Source organism: Hyperoodon ampullatus (assembly GCF_949752795.1).
Source record: "Hyperoodon ampullatus genome assembly, chromosome: 5".
NCBI classification, from domain to species: domain Eukaryota; kingdom Metazoa; phylum Chordata; class Mammalia; order Artiodactyla; family Ziphiidae; genus Hyperoodon; species Hyperoodon ampullatus.
In genome coordinates, this window is record NC_136918.1 from 59,534,777 (window position 1) to 59,560,062 (window position 25,286).

The following is a 25,286-nucleotide window of genomic DNA, read 5'->3' on the forward strand; positions in this document are numbered from 1 at the left end:
CGGGATCATGAGGCTTTGAGATAACAGCAGTTTTATTCTTAAACAAACTTGTAAGGTAAAGGCTCAAGTTGGCCTACAATATTATCACTTACTGTGATGGATAGCCAAGCACATTGGGATCTCTGCGTTAAGGCTGACATTTCTTCTACAGATAAAATAATTCATTATATTGATACATTTTCATAATTAGCTAACATTGGTGAATTAATTTTACAGGTTACACACAACATTGAAAGACTTGTTATAGAGGGCCATGATATTTTTCAAAGTGTTTTACTAGATAATTTTTTTAAAGGTGATGTTTATCATTAATATAAAAAATCCTTTTGAAAGTAATTTAATGATTTACATTTCTCCTCTTTTGATTCGGTTTTCTTATACACTTTTCTACCCTATAATTTTTCTATGGGTTTTCGTGAGAGATATAATTTAGGAGTGATTTAGGAATAATTTTGGAGTCCAGTGACTGGAATTGTATGCAGTGAGATATCACTGTATGTTTTAAAAAACATGTCTTTTAGACAATTGCTTTGCCTATAAAAAGGATTGTATTCTAGCATGAATAATACTGATCTGGAAGTTAGAAGATTTGGTTTCTATTCCAAACTTGACCAAGAATTTGGTGTGACTGAGGAAGTTAGTTTTCCTCTTAGTTTTTGTTCTTTTAGAGCAGTGGTTCTCAACAGAGGTCAGTTTTGTTCCCCAGGGGACATTTGAAAATGTCAAGGGACATTTTGGTTGTCATAGCTTAGGGGTTGCGGGGGGTGGGTTGCTGTTGGTATCTGACGCGTGGACAGGGATGTCGCTAAATATCCTACAATGCACAGGGCAGCCCTCTACAACAAAGAGTTATCTAGTCCAAAATGTCAGTAGTGCCAAGGTTGAGAAACCATAACATAGGAGGGATAAATGTTGGTCTTTTTCACTCAGAGGGATATTTTGAGAAAAAAAGTTTTAAAAGGGAGGTAATAAGGAATACATTGTACAATGGAAGTATTTCAGATAGCATTAATGTTCTGCTAGAGTATTTTTCCCAGTTTTATGCATTCTAGAAAAAGGGGGAAAATCTGCCTGTAAAATGAGGACTAGCATACTTAGAATTTTGACTCTCAGTATTGAGTCATAATAACAATTATCTTTCATATCTCTCTGCACTGATGAAGGCATAATATGATTATGCCTTATGAACCAGTGCACAGCCTTTGCTGGCAGGGCGATACTTTGTAGTGGCTATGTGGTTGGTCTTTGGATTTTTCTAGTGTTGAACAAGCTGGATCTAGCTAGAATGCACATTCCTTTTTCCTTGACTAAATCCTTGTATGCTTCCTGCAAAGCAGTTATCCAACTGATCTCTCTTGGATAATTGGATCTAATTTTGTACGTACATGTTTCAGGGAAAAAAAATTTTAAAGCAAAACCTTTCATTGAACAATTAGTGTTCTGTTAGAATTATGGCACTAAAAATTGTGGCAGGCCTGTGAACTTTATAGTCCTGGACATCAAAAATGTTTTAATCTTTTTTTTATCTTATCTTTACCATACAATGGAAATGTTTTAATAATTGAAGGAACACAGATATTTGGCAGAAGTTCAGTAAGTGAGGAAGAATCCATGGGTTTCAGTCATTGTCACTGATCTTTTAAAAAAGATTGTGTTACGCTAGTAGAAGACTAAAGATGTCATTAAAGACATCACAGATATTTATCTTTTGGCTTTGTGTACATTAGAGAATGTTGATTATTTTTATACAAAAATACAGCGGGTAATTTTTTTAACCTTTAGATGCCTCTTGTTTGAATGTATGCTTCGTGGGATTCTTTTGTGTAGTAATGTTTAAAAAAAAAGACATTTACTGATAGTTATGTGTAGGATTAGAATATGTAATATAGTGTAAGGCTCATGTTCCAGACCTACAATAGCTTGTAGTCTATGTCACATATTTCTGTATATCACATTTTTAATTATTGGATTACAGTTTCAAGGAAAGGTAGGTACTCTACAGTTAATTTTCATTTATTAGCAGTTAATCATTATGACAGAGTTGTCATATGCTTTGACTTTTCCCCTTATCTTGTAATTTCAGAACACAAGTATAGGTTAAGCATTAGTAGGAGATGGTCCACTGTATGAGGGCTGAAGGGCACAATGGAAAATCTCCCCTGGAATTAAAACTTTGTCACAGATGATCCACAAACAATTCATACAGAATTGATTCTTTGGGGATAGACTCCCCTGGCAATAATGATTACCTCCCATAACTATATTATCTATATATAGTCTTTAAGGTATTAACTTGGAACTGTGGTCCCTCTTCTGATATCAGTCATTATGTACTTACTGAAAGCCCCTGTGCGTAGCACTGTGTTAAGTATCCGAGAAAGCTTACAAGAGGGGTTTCCATTGGAGAGCACCTTATAATCCTAAATCTTATAATAATCTTAAGAACAGTCCAGATCTTCAGTTGTCCCTACTCAAAACATACCCAGAAAATATACTTGCTTTTTTCAAGTTATTTTATTTAGAAATGGCTCATTGGCTTTTAACTAGTACTTTTCCCATTGATGCAGCTGTTTCTTTCTGGGTGATTTAACTATCTGAATTTCAAAATTTCAGTTATGTATAATGTATATAGACGATAACACTGGGTGTCCACTTCTCTCCTGAGCTTAAAGCACAGTTTTAGTATGAAATAGGTGGGGAGAGTGCTGTCATTTTCATTTTCCTTCATATTACTAGTTGTTTTAGGATTTTGATTGAGGAGAGGGAATGACAAGCAGAAAAGGGTAGGTACATGGGAAGTTCTTCCTACTTTTGCTACCTAAGTTTGCATTTTCTGACTTCTTTATACTGATGCACTCTTTTCCCATTGAGGAAGAAAATCCCTACAAGTTTGAAATTTTATTTGCTTTAAGCCATGTGTTCCTAAGAAAGTACACAGAGAGCTGGTTTATAAAAGTTGTTTCTTACATGATGTGCATTTTCATCAAGCCTTGTGTAGGCATGTGTCTGACACAGCTGTGCAGCTTTGATATATAATCAGTATAAGAGTGCTGTCCCACAAGCTGTCACTTTTTAAGTGGCTGGTAATTTTTCCATGATGGTACTTTTAATTTGCTGGCACATCCTCTAAACAGACTTTTTTTTTAAGTCCCAGTTTAAGGGCATCCCCTCAGAATAGAGAATGGGGAATAGAAGGAAAGAAATATTAGTGAAGGAGCTTGAGAATGGTGGAGAAGCAGACAAGAGACCTGGCACTTTGTTAGTTTATCCCACTTCAGCGCTGAACAAATTTCTGCACTTTTGAAGTTAATATTCATGTTTTACCTAGTTCCAAATAGAAATTATTTTTTGTAGGTAGCCCACTTTATTTTAATTTTTGACATAGTTTATCTTCCCATATCCAGTGTAATATTATAGTCAAACATTTATTCAAATACCAGTCTTGGATTGAAATCTGTCCAAGTGCCCCATATCACTGGCTTGTTCAAGTAAATGTTATAAAGTCCCATTATTTGCATTTGCAGGGTTTTGGTACCACCATGGCACAAGTATGGTAAGGAGGCAATATATAGATTGAGTATAGTCTTAGGCTGTGTTTGCATGTGTGTAAACAGTCTTGGAAAGAATAAACTATTGCACATATATGGGAATGATGCTATCCTCATAGCCATATCGAGTGGAAGAAATCCCTGGCTGGACACACTGTTAAAACATTTCAAAGATATATTTTCGACCAGAACAGCCTGGTTATATTTTGTGGTTTGAAGATCCTCACCCTTAGTGAATGGCAGGAACTCATGCTGCCTCTGGGCAGTGGGCATTGAGCATTACTGCCTATAGGATGAAAGAGCCTCACTCCCCTTACCTCCTCAAGCCCCAAGGAAACTGCATGAAAACTTTCTTCTTAGAGAGACCTCTGCCTGAAAATCCCTACAGAGGACTTTGTAGTAGGGTTAATTTTAGGGAGGTAACTGGGGCAGGAATTTCTAATACCTAACAGTCATGTCTTCGTAAACCCTTTGGGCAGTGGAAGCTGGCTGGCTATTTATGTACAGTGTTTGCTCAGTCTGTTTCCTTTGCAGGACATGTAACTATAACGGGGCCTTGGGGAAGGTTTTCTAGGGGAAAGGACAGGGAAGTGGAGGAGGAGACAAACGGGGAAAAGCATTCCAGACCCAAGAGGATAATATGGTTAACTGAGTGAGGTTGTATAGTATAGATTTGGCCATCAGTAGTTCAGAATAATAAATTGTAATGGTCGGGTCCCAGTTATAGCAATAAACAGAGTATAGTTTTTTTAATGTCAAGATTTACCTGTAATCAAACTCATTCTTTTACTCTCTTTATCAAGAGATTCTGCCCTTAGGAGCATATTAATAGTTCCAATGATACATAAATTGGTGATTTTTGACTTCTGAAAAAGGTGACAATTATTATAGGTGGAGAATATTTGTCAAGAACTCAAAGGTTAATTGTTATAACTGAGTTATCAGAATTCTATAGAGGAGAGAGTGTCCATTGTCAGATACTACAGTTGAATCAACCTTGTGGATTGTTACAAAGAAAGGCATTTTTAAGATTTTTAAGATAGTGTTTTGTTAGGTTGTGTCTCAGTCTAAGAGTTGGATGACTCAGAGCTATAGGGTTCTGTTTATTAGCGTGGATTTCAGTAAACACAAGCCTACCTCTATTTGATGCACAGTAGTGTGGATCATGAAATGAACTGTTTAATCTACATTCATCAATATTGGTATTTTCTGAATCTGTTTAGAGCATTTGATTTCATCTTAAGAATTGTGATTCAATTAAATAAGCACAAATACAATATTAGGGAAAGTAAATATGCAATCTTATTAAAATTTAATTTCAACCTATTATAAGCTGTACATCTTAAAAAAATTCTTTGGGAAGATATTCCTCTTTTGTTAGAAGCTCATAAAATGTATCATTATATAGTTTCCCTCATAGCACTAATATAAGCCATTTCTTCAATAAAAAAATGTTGAAAATTATATTATCTTCTTTGGAAAAAGTTTCCTAAATTTTTAAAAATTATAAAGTTTTACATATTATTTTTCAGAGCTTATTTAATCTACTTTAAAATAATACTATGGTAAAGGTGTTTTTTTGGAAGTTGTAAAGCACTAACACAAATATAATTTTTACCATCATATTCCAGAGCAAAACGTCTGGCTTTTCCTGAACTTTCACTTTAGTACACGTACATGAGAAGGGAGACCTGCCTTCCTTCTCAGATCCGAAGCTCAGCTTCTCTAATGAAAACTCTCCCATTCTGCTCTACGACATGAACACACACCTCTGAAGTGCCATGTTCATGGGAGCTTTGGGAAATGTTTTCCACAAATGTTTCTTTTTTTTCCCTTTGTATAGCTTGTGAACATTTAATTTTACTTAAAGGTGACAATTTCAACCTCCGACATTAGAGAAGAGGTACATTTAAAAAGTATTTTTTTCTACTGCCTTTGAAAAGTACAGTTGCTCTCAGTGATATTGGTGGCGTCGGTATGAATCCATAGAAAAAGAAAACCTGTGTGTAAAGGTCTTAAAATGTATCGTTTAAAAGAAGTAATAAATGAATTTTAATTTGGAAAAAAGAAATCTATATAAATTTAAAGCACTATTCTAACATGGTATAGTTTTAAATGTAAGAGTAAAAAAAGTAAGTCCTTTTAGACCACCTATTTAAATTCACTCCAGTACTTAAGGATGGATAGTAGCCGTCTTATTGACTTAAAAGTTATACTTTAGGGACTGTTATCAGTGTTAAATCCTTGATTTTGTGGAGCTTTAATTGATGGAGGTGAAAAATTTGGGGTTTATAAGAGCGGTGGGGAATGGTAGTGAAACGAACCTCAACATATTTTAGAAAAAGGAACTTTTTTAGTCTTGCCTCAAGCAAACCAGATGTATCCATTGCTTAAAATCTTTTAGAATGCTTATGTTAAAGCCATAATTTTGTTTTAGGTAGTACTAAATAATTACTTCAATAGTAAATAAGAGATGCACATAATCATTAACATAAATGAAGATAAAACACTGGCTGGGAGACTGGGGTTTTACTTCTAGTTGGTGAATTAGCTGTGCGACACCTTAGGCCATTACTTAGCTTTTAACCTGTTTCCTCTTCTGAATATACAGCATGGAGCCTCTACTACTCAAAATGTTGATTTTGTTTAAAATCATCTTTAAGCTATATAAAACTACGATTCTAGGCCACATAATGGGGTATTTTTTAAAGTTGCTCCTACTTAATTCTCTTTTATCTTAATTCTCTTAATTTCCTTTCTTAATGGTTCATTTCACACTTAAGAGCCTTTGCTAAAAGATAATTATTTATTCAGCATCCGTTTCCTGGGTCACCCACAGTCTTTGTTATCCTAAGGATTAAGGTAGAAAATTCACACAGATGAGCAAATGAGGATGTTTTTCTAAACGCTTCTTGCTAAACCACTGAACATATGAACACATCTGAGCATTGTCATTCATTCATTTAGCAAACCATTTGAACATTTACTGTGCAGTGTGTGGAATACTTAAGGAACTAGTAATAAATAAACAGAATCCTCTCTTCCCCCCATTTTTGACTGTGGCTTGAACAAACATGGATGTAATTATTACTTAATGTACTGAATGTAAAGTTGGAACTGAGAGGGAATTTTTATGCACTGGGTGAAGGATTAGGCTAGGTGATATCTAAGGGATCTGAGTGAATCACATCATAATTCCTATAACACATTTTGCATACTAATCCATATATCTGATTAGGTTACAAAATTAAAGGTACCTAATATTAGGATTTACATTTTGAAACTGTTGTGACAGCCATATTTCTCAGAATTATTTTGACACTTGAATCTATTCCAGAGGTGTTGCTATATGCAGGGTGTGTGACAGAACAATACAAAGAAGCTGGTGCTGATTTACTCTACATTTTGAACTACACCCAGTATTGACAGTGCAGTAACTTTTGAAAACTGAAAAATCTCAGAAGAGCTTGCTGAACAGGTTTGGTTTTTATTTTGTTTTTGTCTTTTTAAAGCAAGAAAGATTACATAAAATTTTACTATTATCACAAATATCTACTTTTTAGAAAGCACTCATATATTGCATAGTAAAAGGGTTTCCTTTAAAATGCAGAACCGGTAAGCAGTAAAACAGTTTTGTGCTTGGAGCTTGAATTTACAAGTATTTGGGCAGTAAATATAGAATGGGAGAATTGATTAACTGGGAAGAAGGTCCCTTACAACCCGAGGATTCTGTGAATTACATTGTGATTTCCTATTGACACAACTTTACATATTAATATCACTTGATACTAACCTTCCCCATAAAGATACAAAATGAAAATATATTAAAAAGATCTTTTATGTATCATAGTCACAGCTTTTTAAAGCAGGAAAATGTCCAAATACGTGTTAGACTAGAATCTATAATAAAGTGTTTGTAAACAGGAACACTAACATCCAAGTGACCAGATAGTCTGGGTTTAAAAAATTTTTTCCATGGTACTGGTTAAAACTTTTAAAATATTTTAACTTATGTAATTTTTCAAATATTTTTGCTGTTAAAATATCTATTACATAAATACTTTTTGTATGTGTATTCTGAATTTTTAAAAAATCAGTGGGAGTGTGCAAAGATGGTATAATTTTGGACATCTAATTTCTAAGACATTTAACTAGATTCCCAATCACCTCATTCAAAAGCTTGGTCTTTCTGTTTTTTCCATAGAAAAAAAAAGTCAAAGTAAGCTCCAAAAAACTCCTCAAAGTAAGGGGGTGAGCTTATGGTGTAGGCTGGAGTTGTAGACAGCAGTGTGCAGGATGGATACTGACACTGGTGTCAGGCATTTCAAGCCTCTTTGTTGAATTAGTGCTTTTTGTCTGCTTGCTTATTGAAAACATTTTTTGCTGTTGACTTAACAAAGCCAAATTGTGATAAACTTTTTAAAATTTTTATTTTTGATGCCTTATGCACATGTTAACTGATTTTTAAATTCCTCCTTTTGCTTCCTCCCATTGTTCTAATTAAATAGGACTTTCATATTATTAAAACCTCAAACACTGACCCAACCAGGATGAACAAAGCATCACCAAGGGGAAAGAAAACATTTTTTTATCTTTACAAAAAACAAATGTTAAGATTATATATAGATGTATTCTTTATGTTGGATATTGTATTAGAGTCCTCCTCCTTGCAGGGAATGAAATAGTTTTAGCACTCTTAGCATTAGCGTTCCTAGATGGTGTCTATAGCTACAGTTTTAAAATGTATAACCTGACAATGAAGTTAATTTTGCATTATAAGAGCACACCATGATCTATGTAAAAAGATTGTCCATTTGGTGTATTTTTTTAAAAAAGAGAAAGCACTTTCATATTAACAGTAGCATGTGTATGAATTTTAGATTTTCCTATTTGTTGTGTCTGTATTCAGTGAAGTAAAATTGAACATTTCAAATGTTTGTTGATGGCAACATTAACTGTTAAATTAAAGCACCTTATACTCTGCTGCTTAAACTTGCTTGTAATTGCACCTTTGTTACCTGCACATTTTCACATAGAATATTGTTGTAACATTGCTTCATGTGGGTCTGGATGGAAGGTTAGTGGGCCTACAGGATCATTTATTTATATTGTTTATATTACAATAATATATTGTAGACCAGTTGTAAGTTCATTTCTTTACAAATAAAAGCCTCTTCCATTTGGCTGGTCAACTGAATAATTTCTTTTTTTCCTTTAAGCTTGTGAGGCATGGGGCATCTTCTAAGTAAACAAACAGCTTAGAGGGGCTTGAAATAGTTATACATTATCCAGGTTTAAAATCTGCAGAGAGGATTAGTCTTTACTAATTAAGTAAAATATATTCTTAAGTATCTCAGTTCCACATATGGCCAATTAGAAAGCCAATACATTCAGAAGGAAAGTAACACAGAGAAGTAGAGCCGGTTTGTACACTGACAAATTAGATGGTATCTGTGTAGCTTAACTCACAGAGTGATTTCAGATGTTTCTGCCGTTTAGATTGCTCCACTCCAGTAGTTCTCAACCGGGAACAGTTTGCCCACTGAGGGGAGTATGGCAGTCTCTGGAGACATTTTGATTGTAGTGACTGGGAAAGGAGGTTCTACTGGCACCTAGTGGATAGAAGGCAGAGATGCTGCCAAACATGCTGCAGCACACAGCACAGCTCCCCCAATGAAGGGTTATCCAACAGAAAACGTCAGTAGAGCTGAGGGTGAGAAACCCTACCTTCACACCGTGGTACGTCGCCAATGTGATTACGGGTTGTCATGCAAATATATGACAGATGATAAGTTACAACTGAAGATGGCTCTGTTACATCAGGGAAGAGACCTAGTCACCACTCCCAGTTCTGTAAGGTGAGCAACCAAAACTTTTCTTTTAGGAATATTTGCACTAAGAACAGAGAGATATATTTTTTAATTAGCTGAATTTATTTTTTTTTCATTTACCATTTTAACCACTTTATTTTTTTAAAAGAATTTATTTATTTATTGGCTGCGTTGGGTCTTCATTGCTGCACGCGGGCTTTCTCTCTAGCTGCGGCAAGCGGGGGCTACTCTTCGTTGTGGTGTGCAGGCTTCTCATCGCGGTGGCTTCTCTTGCTGTGGAGCACGGGCTCTAGGCGTGCGGGCTTAAGTAGCTGCCTCACATGGGCTCAGTAGTTGAGGCACGCGGGCCCTAGAGTGCACAGGCTGCAGTAGTTGCAGCCCACGGGCTCTAGGGTGCGCAGGCTTCAGTAGTTGTGGCTCGCGGGCTCTAGAGCGCAGTAGTTGTGGCACACTAGCTTAGCTCTTCCGCGGCATGTGGGATCTTCCCGGACCAGGGCTCAAACCCGTGTCCCCTGCATTGGCAGGCGGATTCTTAACCACTGCGCCACCAGGGAAGTCCTAAAATTAGCTAAATTTAAATTACACTAATCTTTCCGCTTATGTTAAAGAATATCTATACCAAATTATTTAAAGAAAACAGTCTTGATTTTCTTGCTCTAAGTGTAATAAAAATGTTTATTTAAATCTGAAAAGTTGGCAGTGAATCGCAGATTTACCTAACAGTTTGTATCCAGTAGTTTTCTGGGTAACACAAATATCAGTATGGTCAACAGGTATAAATATTTCTTATTCGAAGTATTTTGTTAAAAAAAAAAAAACCTAATAAATAATATCACAATCCCAAAAAGACACATTCTGAAAAGGTATGGAAGTTTGGGATGCGGGGGAGAGCTTTCAGTTCAGTTCATTCTTTATATGTCCCAAGGCATCATTCTTTCCCATTTGTAAAGTTATAATTCTTGTAGCTGTTAGTTTTAGTTTTAACATGGCAACATGTCAACAAATTATTACGGATATAGGCTTTTCAATTTGCTCAAGATTATGAATTGTAAGTGGAATGAAGCAGCATTTCCAGTTGACAAATGGATCCACAGGTAATGCCATGTTTCTAAAATTAAGTGTGTGACAATTAAACCAAAAAACTGTAGCAATGAGAAAACTATTGACAAAGTACAACCACGGAATGTTCATCTCGATGTACGCTGGAATCTGTACTTTAAGTAAAAGGATAATTATTTGAAGTAGTACAAATGGTAACCAGGTACCAAGAAAACAGATAATCAACTTGGGCAAGAGTGTTTTTTTAGAGCTCACAGTATAACTAGAGTGGGATGAAAAGGGAAAATATAGGACAGTCTCATTCATATAGGAAGTTATCCTAACAGCCTGTACCAAGGTAATAACTTCTGACCAAGAGGTTATAAAAGCCATAAATAAAATTATCACCATGGAAAATGACAGCCAGTAACTCTGAATGCTAATGTAGAAAGGACACTGATAAGAATAAACATTCTGTGCCTTCAGGCTTTGGTAGATAGCTGGATCTCCCAAAACATAAGTAAGGACTGAAATCCAAATTAAAATAACTGCAAAGAAATAAAATACTTTTTGACACTTAAATGGAAGCTTGGTGGCTTTAGAGAAATTCAGGTAATAATCTATACAAGCTATCAGAAAAACTGGATAATGCAAAAAGCCGTAAGTAAAAGAAATAATTTGAGTAAATAGGCAGATGTGGTATTTAGTAAACCTAATGCCTAAAAGTACAAAGTCCCTGAAATAGGATATAATGGAAATATTCACCAAAAGTAGAAGATCAGTAAATGCTAGTGAAATGCAAAAATATTCCATAAAATTTTGATGGGTGTTTTTTCTTCTCATTCCTAGTGTGAGGATATTTAATAATATTTTCCCAAGTGTAATCAAGAATAACAGACAGTTACCATCTAGGGGCTGATTTGTTTGATGTAGCTGGTACTGAAAAGAGCAGTTCTCTGAAGTAAGAGCAGTCATTTTTTTTCAGCTCAATTTCAAAGGCCTGCTGCTACAATAAGACAGTGCTTCACTTTATTTTCCATCCCTGCAAAGAAAAGTGAAAAGAAAACCTTGATGTTATCTTGATGCTATCACTGTTTTAAAACTTTACAAAGCAAGCCCCTCATCTCAAAAATCTATTTTAATCCAATCATTTCCCCAAATAAACATATTTCTTATACTTATAGAATACAGAATATGATCAAGAAGAATTAATGTGTACACTCTCATCATTCTTTGAGACCCAGATGGTCCAGAACTCTCAGATCTATAACCAAACTGTTTTATATAAATTACTAACTTCTACATAAGCACAGGTTTTAATAACTTGTTGAAAAAAGGTAGAAAAACACTTTTATCTACCAGAGCCAAAATATAGGCTTCATATAGCTGATTCACTTTGCTGTACAGCAGAAACTAACACAACATTATAAAGCAACTATACTCCAATAAGAATTAATTTTAAAAAATGACTGAAACACTCTTAGAAATACATCTACTATAAAAACAAGCCATGTTTTATGTCATCCAATTTTATAACTGAAGAACTGGGAATAATTCAGAAAAAAGGCATAGAAACTCTGTGTAGCTCTAGAAAGAGGATCTAGGATACCTGATTTTCACTCCCTTACTCTCCTAGAAAGAGAACAGTTCCCTGGAAATAAAAACTGAGATCCTTCTTTCCAAAAAACTGGAAGGTTCCTGCATTAAGTCATGACATAATCATGAGATCATTCTACTATTAACTATGTTGTGAATAAGATACCACATTGATGGTTTGAATTTTCTCCTTTGTAAAAAAAACATTTAGTAAGTTTGACTTCTAAAAATAAAATACATTCCAAGAAAATACAAATATATATATATATATATAATATATATATATAATATATATATATAACATATATATATATAGGCTTCAAATAGCAGCCTGATAGGAATACTCAGAACAATCCACTGATAGCTGCTGACTCAGTCCCACTCTGACACCAGACAACATTACCCGTTTTTATCTTTCTGTCCGTGAAATTTAGACAGTGCTTATGAGGCCCCTTTAATATAGCTTGTTTCAAAGCTTTTTAGCTGCAGGATCATCATTCAAATAAATCTCTGAAGCTCAAAGATAAAAAACAGACGGTTCAGCTGAAAATCATGAAAATATTGGTTAAGGAAAAAGATTCATCAGGTGTGGCACCTGGAGAGATGAAAGAATACAGGGAAGGAGTAGGGATACCTGAGAACGTTAAGAATTGCTAGATAAGGGCAAAGGAACAGGAGCTGAGCTTGAGTGATAAATGCATTCAAAGCAGGAAAAAGATGATGAAAGGGAAAGTTCAAAGAGGAAGAAATCAGGAAAGGATGGAAGAAAAGGAAGGAAATTCAAGAAATTTAGCCTAAAAAAAAAAAACCCCACACAAATTTATCCTTAAAAAAAAAAAAAAACCACAGTTGACCCAAAGTTGTTTCTGCAAGACTGTTCAACCAGTGTTTATAACAGCAAAACAAAACCCAAACAATAACAAAAAACCTACCCATGAATGTCAACAATTAGGGATGTGTTAAAAGTGATACATCCTTGGGGCTTCCCTGGTGGTGCAGTGGTTAAGAATCCGCCTGCCAGTGCAGGGGACACGGGTTTGAGCCCTGGTCCGGGAAGATCCCACATGCCGCAGAGCAACTAAGCCCGTGGGTCACAACTACTGAGCCCATGTGCCACAAATACTGAAGCCAATGCTCCGCAACAAGAGAAGCCACCACAATGAGGAGCCCGCAAACAACAACAAAGACCCAACACAGCCAAAAATAAAAAAAAATTTTTTTAAAGTGATACATCCTTACGATGTACTATTATGCAGCCATTAAAAATGTTTCTTAGGGGCTTCCCTGGTGGCGCAGTGGTTGAGAATCTGCCTGCCAATGCAGGGGATACGGGTTCGAGCCCCGGTCTGGGAAGATCCCACATGCCGTGGAGCTACTGGGCCCGTGAGCCACAACTACTGAGCTTACGTGTCTGGAGCCTGTGCTCTGCAACAAGAGAGGCCGCAACAGTGAGAGGCCCACGCACCACGATGAAGAGTGGCCCCTGCTTGCCACAACTAGAGAAAGCCCTCACACAGAAACGAAGACCCAACACAGCCATAAATTTAAAAAAAAAAATGTTTCTCGGGATAGGAAGACTTAGTTTTCACTCTGCCTTTTCTATACTTGTTAAATGTTGTTATGCCTTGTGATTTTGTTACATGTTAAAAAAAAATACCATGATAAATTTCCACAGTATGTTTACTTAAGTGAAATGCAGGATAAAAAATTATGCAGCAACATGTCAGCTAATTTTTGACAGATATTATACATGTACAGAAAAAGACTGAAAAGATACATATCAAGTTATTAATATGGTAGTATTATAGGTTTTTCTGATTTTCTCAAACTTTACAGAAAAAAAGTAAGGGAGTATATCAAGTCTGAAAAGTAAAAAAACAATTTGCCTACAGATAACTGATGATTAATTTCAAGGAAGTAGTGAGGATACTGTCTGAGGGTAAAGAGAAGGAGAGGGCCACCAGTTCTGTTGACAGAATGAACCCTAAGTTGACAAAGAGTCTCTCCTAGTTGAGAAGAGAATTCAACTCTCTTCAACTAGGCCAACTTTTGAGCTTCGGTATTTGTCTTTTCATTGTCCAGTTTTAGCAAGAATATTGCTAAGTCGGTTTAGGCAGAATCTCTCACTCTCAATATCTGATCTCTCTTAATATCTGACCAGGTTCCTCATCCCCATCATCCTTTAGTTTAGGTGATGTCTATTCACCTTGATCTGCCTTCAGCAAGAATTCTGGTAGGTCAGTTTCACCAGAATCCCCTCTTAACCCCTGATGTTTCCTTGGTAACAGTCCATTCACTGACCTGACCCCCACCTTCTTCCTTGGGTATAAATTCCCCCTTTTCCTTGTTGTACTTGGAGTTGAGTCCAGTCTCTATACCCCCCCAACCCCAACTGCAAAATCCCATTATTGTGGTCCCCACACCTATTGCAGTCATCTTGAATAAAGTCTGCCTCATTGTTCTTTAACAAGGATCATAAATAGTTTTTTCTTTAACATTCTCATGGCCATCAATCTACCTTGTCATTAGCTAAGTTATTAAGACACACAAATAATGTATCTATTTACACACACATGTATATGTAAAGACAGTTATAAAAAATCATCCAATACCTATTTTCATAACTATAGGTTATAAAAGAACAAATGAAACAAGTCCTTTTGTACGCTCAATTTTTTTCCTATACTCAAATATACTATATAGTTTACCCTCTCAGAAAAAGTTCCATTCCAGGTTTGATATACAGGGGCACAGAGTCATGGCTGCCACCTTGACAAACACTACTGGCCTCGGATAAGGAAACCTGGGTGGAATGGTAAGACCATATGAAATCCTCGTGCCAAGAAAAAATTTAGGCTTAGTTTTAAATAGCAAATTTGGTTCAGAATGGGGGTGGGGAAGGGAAACGATGTGGGTTCATATTTATAAAGACCCACTTATTTAAAAAGCATGTTTAGGATAAAAGAAAGAATTATCAGTATAAAATGACTGTACCCTTTACAGTCCTATCCAAAATTAAAGCTAAGGAATCATACTTAAGTAGGCGACATCCAAGGGATGTTTCCTCAGTTTCCATTTCACCACTGACTCTCCCAGGGGAGCTGATTGGAAGGCCAGGACAGCAGGCCTGTCCCTGCAGGAGGGAAGCAATCCTGAGTGTCTCCCAGGGGCCAAGGAAGCGGGTCGGGGGCAGGGGTCAGCCACAGCCACCGAGGCACTAACCAAGAACCTCTTCAGAAGAAGATGGGGAGAAAGAAGACAACAAATCTGAAATGGAATATGTAAGAGAAACATAAAGCTGGAAGAGACTTCAGAGACAAGAAAGAAGGCCTAGGGAAGATATGCAACTTGAGGCAATAAAAAGCAGTCAAAGGGACTGTATGGAAAAATGTTGGAAAATGAGGTTTTGGTCGTTTTACAATGGTTCCTGAACACCATAATCATGGAAACCAATGAAAACTTTCTTAGATGAAAATGTTAAACCCTACTTACTCCATAAACCACTGAAAGTATTCAAAATTCCATTATTTTGTTCTTTAAAAAAACCTCCCTATAGAAGACAAAAAGCCTTTGATGGGCTACCCGTCCCCCAATTTTCCCTTGGAAAATGTTCACATTAACTACTGGGATGCAAAGATTTATGAAGATATGATCCTTTCCCTGCATGATGTTTTACACTACTTATGAATCAAGTCATGCTTCATATACAATTCAAGAAGTTAATGTGCAAGTCCTTTTCAAGGCATCTTTGGGCTTGCTGTGTGATCTGGCCAGTTTAGAAGTATTAGTAGGGCCTGAGAGAAACAAACCATGACTTCTTTTCACTGACCCAGTCTCTGCTTTTCCACTTATAACCCAGTTAATTCTTAACAACACACCATACTTACTCTGCTTTCTCCAGTAGGTCTTTCTTGGCTGATCTTCCTATTTTACTTCAGTTTTACTGCCTTTAAGTATCTCACTTTTGGTTCCTGGCATACCAAAATGCCATGTGAATAAGCTCTGCGTGAAAGATAGAAAATAAAATAACTGTCATTAATAGCCACCTAAATAACTGGAATTCAGTGTAACTGCCTCCAGATCTCTGCTTAGAGAAACTGTAACTATTTGTAGGATTACGGCAAGTAACTTCTTTTTTCCAGCAAAAGGAAGGAAAGGGATACTTAGTTTAAAAGTCACCAAAGATGCTGAGATATGGGTGCAGATAACATGGTATCTGTTTATAGAAATACTGCCTACATTGCAGTTTTCACCCACAGGTTCAGAGTCTAAACTAGCAGCTCTCAAACTCATTTCAGGACCTTTTGACACTTGTTGCATGTTAACGTGAGTAACATTTTTTAAAGTGAAAAATTACTGTGTTTTCCCAAACAAAAAAATTGAGTGAGCAGAGTGGCACTGTTTCACATTTCACAAATTACTTTAGTATCTGGCTCAACAGCAGAGAGCTGGATTCTCATCTATAAAATCAACTGTGATATCACACATGTAGCTTTTGGAAAATCCACTGTACATTCATGAGAGTTTGAGAGTAAAAAAGAGGTTTATAACTTCATAGCATAATTACAATCAAATAGTTGTGTTATGCAATCATAGAAAAGTTTCCTAACAAAACCATTTACATTAAACAATAGGATGGGAAGATGAGCACAATTAACGTTCTGGTCTACTATTATACAGAAAATGGGATTAGCACTGTAGCTGGATTTGCTGAGCCTCACAAGTGAAGAAAGCCTCTGGGAGAAATAATGTATTGAGCCTTGTCCAGGGATTTTATGTACCTTTTATCTAATCCTTAAACAATCATGAAGGGCAGATATTATTTTTTTGCATGAGGAAATGCTCAGGGGTTAACAAGCTCATTTCCCTAGGATGTGTGACTGCTAAGTGTTGAAGCTTGAAGTTCAACCTCAGGTTTGATTTCAAAGCTCTTCAGTAAGCCACAATTATGGCTCAACTCACAACTGGAAATGTAGAAAGGGATCCAATTTATGTATGTGAAAGAGCTTTCCGAATAAGAGTGACTGTGTAGATTATTGGCACCCAAAGGATCCCATGAGAGCCCCTTCAGTGTTCTTCCCCTGCTACAGGGAATAAACAGGATGTGTTCCAGACAGTACAGCTCAAGACAGTGGGACCTCTGTCAATCTGGGTCCTTGAGTGACTGTGTGGGTCAGTGGAGCAAAGCCCCAGGTGATTCAGAATGGATGTACAGTGTAAGCAAGAAATAAAGTTTGTTGTATCAAGCTGGAAGGGTTTTGTGATTATATGTTACGGCCTATCCTGATGCATAAAATTCCTTATAATTCTCTGTACCCTTAATATTTTTTTAAGAATTAGCATGTATTATTTATATTAGCAGAATTTATAAATCTACAGTAGAAAAAAGAACTTTGAAAAGCAGCAAGGCAAATATAAGAAACCAGCAAAATCAAAATTCAGTTTTAATTTCCACTACATTAATTTGCTTTTGCACTGTATCATTCTGAGATTCTTATATTTGCCTGTATTGGAAAATAAGGTCTTGATTCAGTGACCTGAATTTCCACCTTAAGAAAAAGAAGAGTAAGGGAATTCCCTCATAGTCCAGTGGTTATGACTCCACGCTTTCACTGCTGAGGGCCTGGGTTCAATACCTGTCAGGGAACTAAGATCCCACAAGCTGCGTGGTGCGGCCAAAAAAAAAAAAAAAGAAAAAAGAAAAAGAAGAGTAAATTAAACCCCAAAGTAAGCTAAAGGAAGGATATAATAAAGAACAGAAAACAATGAAATTTTAAAAACAAACAGAAATAACAAAAAAACAGTGAACCAAAAGCTGGTTCTTTCTAAAAACCAATAAAGTTGTAAACCTCCAACCAAACTGAGAAAGAACTTAGCAAAATTAGGAGAGAGAGGACCTCAGCACAGATCCTATAAACATTACAAAGATAACAGGGGATTATTAAGAATAATTTTATTCTGGGACTTCCCTGGTGGTGCAGTGGTTAAGAATCCGCCTGCCAATGCAGGGGACATGGGTTCGAGCCCTGGTCCGGGAAGATCCCACATGCCGTGGAGCAACTAAGCCCGTGCACCACAACTACTGAGCCTGTGCTCTAGAGCCCGCGAGCCACAACTACTGAGCCCCCGTGCCACAACTACTGAAGCCCGTGCAGCTGTTACAGCCCATGCTCTGCAAAAACAGAAGCCACTGCAATGAGAAGCCTGTGCACCGCAATGAAGAGTAGCCCCCACTCGCTCCAACTAGAGAAAGCCCGCCCGCAACAACAAAGACCCGATGCAGCCAAAAATAAATAAATATTTTTTAAAAAGAAGAATTTTATTCCAATAAATGAGACAACTGTGATGACACACAAATTTCTGGAAAGACATGGACTACCAAAACTCAAAAAGATCCCTAAAAATCCCTATTAAAGAAATTGATTTTGTACTTAAAAACCTTCCCACAAAGAAAATTCTAGGCTCAGATGTCTTCACTGATGTATTCTGCCAAACATTTAAGGAAGAAATACCAAGATTAAAGAGAACAGAAGAGAGAAACACATTCCAACTCATTTTACAAGACCAGAATTACCCTTGTAACAAAACCAAAGACATTTCAAGAAAACTAAATTACAAAGCATCATCCCTCAAGAATATAGAGTCAGGAACTTCCCTGGTGGCTCAGTGATTAAGAATCTGCCTGCCAATGCAGGGGACACGGGTTCGGGCCCTGGTCCAGGAAGATCCCACATGCCAAGGAGCAAAGAAGCCCGTGTGCTAAAACTGCTGAGCCTGCGCTCTGGAGCCCGCAGACCACAACTACTGAGGCCCGCGCGCCTGGAGCCCGTGCTCCGCAACAAGAGAAGCCACCACAATGAGAAGCCCGCACACTGCAACAGAGAGTAGCTCCCACTCACCACAACTAGAGAAAGCCCGTGTGCAGCAACAAAGACCGAACGCAGCCAAAAAAAAAAAAAGAATATAGAGGCAAAAATCCTTAATGAAAAAATTAAATTCATTAATATATGAAAATAATAATATAACCTAATACATCACAGTTTATGCAATCTTGTTTTAACATTAGAAAATCAATGTACTTCATTGTGTTAACAGAATAAAGGAGAAAAACTATATGATCATCTGAACAGATGTAGAAAAAGAATTTAACAAAATCCAACATGATAAAAACTCTCATGAAAACAAATAATAGAAGGGAACTTCCCAACCAGATAAAAAGCATCTATGAAAAACCCACATTTAAGCTCAAATGCTGAAAGAGTGGGCTTTTTCCTCCTAAAATCAGGAACAATACAAGGATGTCCACCCTCCAACCCTCCTCAACATTTTATTAGAGGTCCTAGCCAGTGCAGTAAGTCATTAACAAGAAATAAAAGGCATGCAGACTGTAAAGAAAGAAGTAAAGCTGTCTTTAATCATGGGTGACATGATCATGTACTTAGAAAGTCTGCAACAAGAGCTACAAAAGGTAACAAGTGAATTTAGCAAGGTTGCAGGTTAATTTTTTTTAAATTGTATTTCCATATACCAGTGATAAATAATTGGAAAATGAAATAACATTTGCCATAGCATCAAAACTATGGAACATTTAGGGATAAATTTGACAAAGCACAGGCAAGTACAGTATTCGGAATATTTTAAACATTGCAGAAATGGCACTTGTGTCTGCTTTTCTGTAATTCGTGGACAAAGACTTACAGACAGATGCAAAAATAAATCCTCCTTTGCAACCCAAAACTCATTCTTCAGTATGAGTTTTGATACAGAAGAAGGAACATGATAGCTAAAACAGGTTCAAGTGATGGGGGTATTTATACACATAAAGGTTGCTTCCAGGACTATAAAATTGATAATTTAAAAGCATAAGATATGAGGGAAATTATCAGCTATACTGATTTAATACTCTAATTTTAATGTTGACATGAAACAAAGATGGCTTCTTTTTTAAGGCTTGTATCTTGATAACACAGTGTCCGGACTTTAAAAAGGTACTGGCATAAAGGAAACACTCCCATTTACCATTGCAACAAAAAGAATAAAATACCTAGGAATAAACCTACCTAAGGAGACAAAAGACCTGTATGCAGAAAACTATAAGACACTGATGAAAGAAATTAAAGATGATACAAACAGATAGAGAGATATACCATGTTCTTGGATTGGAAGAATCAACATTGTGAAAATGACTCTACTACCCAAAGCAATCTACAGATTCAATGCAATCCCTATCAAACTACCAATGGCATTTTTCACAGAACTAGAACAAAAAATTTCAAAATTTGTATGGTAAAACAAAAGACCCTGAATAGCCAAAGCAATCTTAAGAAAGAAAAACAAACCTGGAGGAATCAGGCTCCCTGACTTCAGACTATATTACAAAGCTACAGTAATCAAGACAGTATGGTACTGGCACAAAAACAGAAAGATAGATCAATGGAACAGGATAGAAAGCCCAGAGATAAACCCACGCACCTATGGTCACCTTATCTTTGATAAAGGAGGCAAGAATATACAATGGAAAAAAGATAGCCTCTTCAATAAGTGGTGCTGGGAAAACTGGACAACTACATGTAAAAGAATGAAATTGGAAAACTCCCTAACACCATACACAAAAATAAACTCAAAATGGATTAAAGACCTAAATGTAAGGCCAGACACTATCAAACTCTTAGAGGAATACACAGGCAGAACACGCTATGACATAAATCACAGCAAGATCCTTTTTGACCCACCTCCTAGAGAAATGGAAATAAAAGCAAAAATAAACAAAGTGACCTAATGAAACTTAAAAGGTTTTGCACAGCAAAGGAAACCATAAACAAGATGAAAAGACAACCCTCAGAATGGGACAAAATATTTGCAAACAAAGCAACTGACAAAGGATTAATCTCCAAAATATACAAGCAGCTCATGCAGCTCAATATCAAAAAAACAAACAACCCAATCCAAAAATGGGCAGAAGACCTAAATAGACATTTCTCCAAAGAAGATATACAGATTGCTAATAAACACATGAAAGGATGCTCAACATCACTAATCATTAGAGAAATGCAAATCAAAACTACAGTGAGGTATCACCTCACACTGGTCACAATGGCCATCATCAAAAAATCTACAAACAATAAATGCTGGAGAGGGTGTGGAGAAAAGGGAACCCTCCTACACTGTTGGTGGGAATGTAAATTGATACAGCCACTATGGAGAACAGTATGGAGGTTCCTTAAGAAACTAAAAATAGAACTACCATATGACCCAGCAATCCCATTACCAGGCATATACCCTGAGAAAACCATAATTCAGAAAGAGACATCCACCACAATGTTCACTGCAGCACTATTTACAATAGCCAGGACATGGAAGCAACCTAAGTGTCCATCAACAGATGAATGGGTAAGGAAGATGTGGCACATATATACAGTGGAATATTACTCAGCCATAAAAAGAAACAAAATTGAGTTATTTGTAGTGAGGTGGATGGACACAGAGTCTGTCATACAGAGTGAAGTAAGTCAGAAAGTGAAAAACAAATACCATATGCTAACACATATATATGGAATCTAAAAAAAAGAAAAGTTTCTGAAGAACTGGGGGCAGGACAGGAATAAAGACACAGACATAGAGAATGGACTTGAGGACACGGAGAGGCGGAAGGGTAGGCTGGGACAAAGTGAGAGTGGCATGGACATATATACACTACTAAGTGTAAAATAGCTAGTGGGAAGCAGCCGCATAGCACAGGGAGATCCGCTTGGTGCTTTGTGCCCACCTAGAGGGGTGGGATAGGGAGGGTGGGAGGGAGAGGCAAGAGAAATGGGGATATACGTATATGTACAGTTGATTCACTTTGTTATACAGCAGAAACTAACACACCGTTGTAAAGCAATTATACTCCAATAAAGATGTTAAAAAAAAAAAAAGGTACTGGCATAGCCCAATGATATGTACTGTTCTAGGGTGTGATAGCTTAGGAATAATCTTTCAACCTAATGCATGTTTAGAGGGTGTCTAAAATTCAGAACCAGTCAGAGCCGTCTCCTCTGACCTGAAACATGGTCCTAAAGTAAATTGCTTTAAGAAATTGGATCCCAAAGATTACAGGTGGGGAATTTTTAAAGTGTGGCCATATTCTATGGGAGATCAAAGAAGGTGACCTAGAAGAATTGTGGACTGACTGACATGACAACTGTGGGCTGAGGAAAAGTTCTTTTTGAAAAGGCTATCTTATCTTGAAGAGTATGACTCAAACCTTGGAGGAACTAAGTGACTGGCAGTGGAAGGAATCAGGACATGTGAAATTCCTTAAAAATGTATTGACCTAAATAATTTTGCCTGTTTTATACAATTAAAAAAAAAATCCTGGGCTTCCCTGGTGGCGCAGTGGTTGAGAGTCTGCCTGCCGATGTGGGGCACACGGGTTCGTGCCCCGGTCCGGGAAGATCCCACATGCCGTGGAGCGGCTGGGCCCGTGAGCCATGGCCGCTGAGCCTGCGCGTCCGGAGCCTGTGCTCTGCAACGGGAGAGGCCACAACAGTGAGAGGCCTGTGTACCACAAAAAAAAAAAAAAAAAAATCCTTTACACTTACAAATAAATAAATAAAATATTTAATAAAACAAATTAAAGAAGATCTAAATCCATGGAGACATATATGATGGATTGTCAAGACTCAGCCAGTTTTTTTTGTTGAAATTGGCAAGCTGATTGTACAATTTATATGGAAATGTAAAGGACCCAGCAGAGCCCAAATAATTTTTAAGAACAACAAAGTTGGTGAACGTACACTACCTGTTCTTTTTTTTTTTTTTTTTTTTGCGGTACTTGGGCCTCTCACTGGTGCGGCCTCTCCCGTTGCAGAGCACAGGCTCCGGACGCGCAGGCCCAGCGGCCACGGCCCACGGGCCCAGCCACTCTGCGGCATGCAGGATCCTCCCAGACCAGGGCACGAACCCATGTCCCCCGCATCGGCAGGTGGACTCCCAACCACTGCGCCACCAGGGAAGCCCACACTACCTGATTTTAAGACTTGCTATAGGGCTTCCCTGGTGGCGCAGTGGTTGAGAGTCTGCCTGCAGATGCGGGGGACACGGGTTTGAGCCCTGGTCCGGGAAGATCCCACATGCCACGGAGTAACTAAGCCCGTGTGCCACAACTACTGAGCCTGCGCTCTTGAGCCCGTGAGCCACAACTACTGAAGCCCGTGTGCCACAACTACTGAAGCCTGCGTGCCTAGAGCCTGTGCTCCACAACAAGAGAAGCCATTGCAATGAAAAGTCCTTGCACAACAACGAAGAGTAGCCCCCACTCGCCGCAACTACAGAAAGCCAGCGCACAGCAACGGAAGACCCAATGCAGCCAAAAATAAATAAATAAATTTATTTAAAAAAAAAAAAGACTTGCTATAAAGGTATAGAAATAAAGAGGGGGTATTAGCATAAGGATAGTCCTATAAATCAATCGAACAGAAGAGAATCCAGAAGTAGACCCACATACTTATGGTCAATTGATTCTCAACAAAAGTACAAGGTAATTAATGGAGGAAAGGATAGTCTTTTCTAAAAATGGTGCTGGAAACCATATATCCATATGGGAAAAATTAACCTTAACCCTTACCTCACACCATACACAAAGTAAACTCAAAATGGATCAGAAGGCTAAATGTAAAAGTGAAACTGAAATTTTTAGAAGAAAACAGGAGGAAATCGTTGTGGTCCTAGGTAGGTATATTAGTTCCCTAGGGCTGCCATAACAAATTACCACTGGGTAGTCAAAACAAAAAAATTAATTTCTCACAGTTCTGGAGGCCAGAAATCTGAAATCAAGGTCTCAACAGAGCCATGCTCCCTTTGAAGGCTCTAGAGGAGCATCCTTCCTTGCTTTTTCCAGCTTCTGGAGGCTCCTGGCATTCCTTGGCTTGTGACAGCATAACACCTATCTCTGCCTCCATCTTTACATAGACTTCTCCCTTGTGTGTGTCTGTGTGTGTCCTCTCCTCTTTTTGTAAGAACCTAAATCACTGGATTTAGGGCCCACCCTATTCTGTTATTACCTTCATTACATCTGCAAAAACTTATTTCCAAATAAGTCACATTCCTGATAGACAAGAATTTTGGGGGGACACTAGGCACCCACTATAGTGGGCATAGCTTTCTCAGGATGTGCACGTGTGCTCGTGCACATACACAAGTTGATAAACTGGACTTTGTTAAACAGCAAATACTTACTTCTCTTTGAAAGCATAGTTAAAAAAACGAAAAGGCAAGCTACAGACTGGGAGAAGATATTCACAATAAATATCTTACCAATGACTAGGTCTCAGAACATGAATGGACTCTTACAACTCTAAGACTTAGCCCATTAGAAAAATGGGCAGAAAATTTGAAGAGACACATTGGGGAAATGAAAACCACAATGAGATACTGCTGCAACACCCACTAGAAGAGCTAAAATCTAAAAGACTGACAATACATGTGTTGACAAGGAAGGAGAACAACCTGACATTGCTTAAACTGTTTTGAGACAATGTTAACATTCAATTACCATTTTATCCAGTAATCCTACTCCTAGGTATTTACCCAAGAAAAATGAAGACATATATCCACAAAAAGACTTGTACACAAATGTGTGGCAGCTTGATTTACCATGGCTACTAACCCCATATATCCACCAACAGGAGAATGGAGAAATAAACTGTAATATATCCATATGGTGGAATACTTTTCAGCAATAAAAAGGAATACACGCTACACAGGGATAAATTGAAAAAACACACTGAACGAAAGCATCCTGACACAAAAATGTACAGACTGTATGATGCCAATTATGTGGAATTCTAGAACAGCAGAACTAATCTGTAGGGCCAGACAGACCATCAGTGGAAACCTAGGGCCAGGATGGGGCAGAAGCACCAGGGAACTGTTTGTAGATGAAAATGTTCTAAAAAAAAAAAAAGTTCTTTATTTGGATTGGGGTGGTGGTTCAACAAGTTTCTATACATCTTTCAAAATTCAAACAAAACGTGGAAATGGATGTTTTATTAATTAAGTTTTATATATTATTTATTTATTTATTTTTGGCTACGTTGGGTCTTTGCTGCTGCGCGCAGGCTTTCTCTAGTTGTGGTGAGCGGGGGCCACTCTTCATTGTGGGCTTCTCACTGGGGTGGCTTCTCTTGTTGCAGAGCACGGGGTCTAGGCGTATGGGCTTCAGTAGTTGTGGCACATGGGCTCAGCAGTTGTGGCTCACGGGCTCTAGAGCGCAGGCTTAGTAGTTGTGGCG

The 25,286-nt window shown here is 37.5% G+C and overlaps 1 protein-coding gene across 1 annotated transcript; it reads right to left on the bottom strand.

Moving 5' to 3' along the window:
* Positions 1–10,080: 10,080 nt before the first annotated feature.
* On the bottom strand, positions 10,081–11,398 carry GPR160 (G protein-coupled receptor 160). Its single transcript, XM_079705413.1, has one exon. It carries the CDS (start codon positions 11,390–11,392, stop codon positions 10,376–10,378), a length of 1,017 nt encoding a protein of 338 aa, XP_079561539.1. The 5' UTR covers positions 11,393–11,398; the 3' UTR covers positions 10,081–10,375.
* Between the last annotated feature and the right edge of the window lie 13,888 nt (positions 11,399–25,286).

What these genes read in the sequence shown, in the direction of transcription:
- GPR160 (XM_079705413.1), bottom strand. Translation starts at nt 11,392, where the DNA reads ATGACTGCTCTTACTTCAGAGAACTGCTCTTTTCAGTACCAGCTACAT.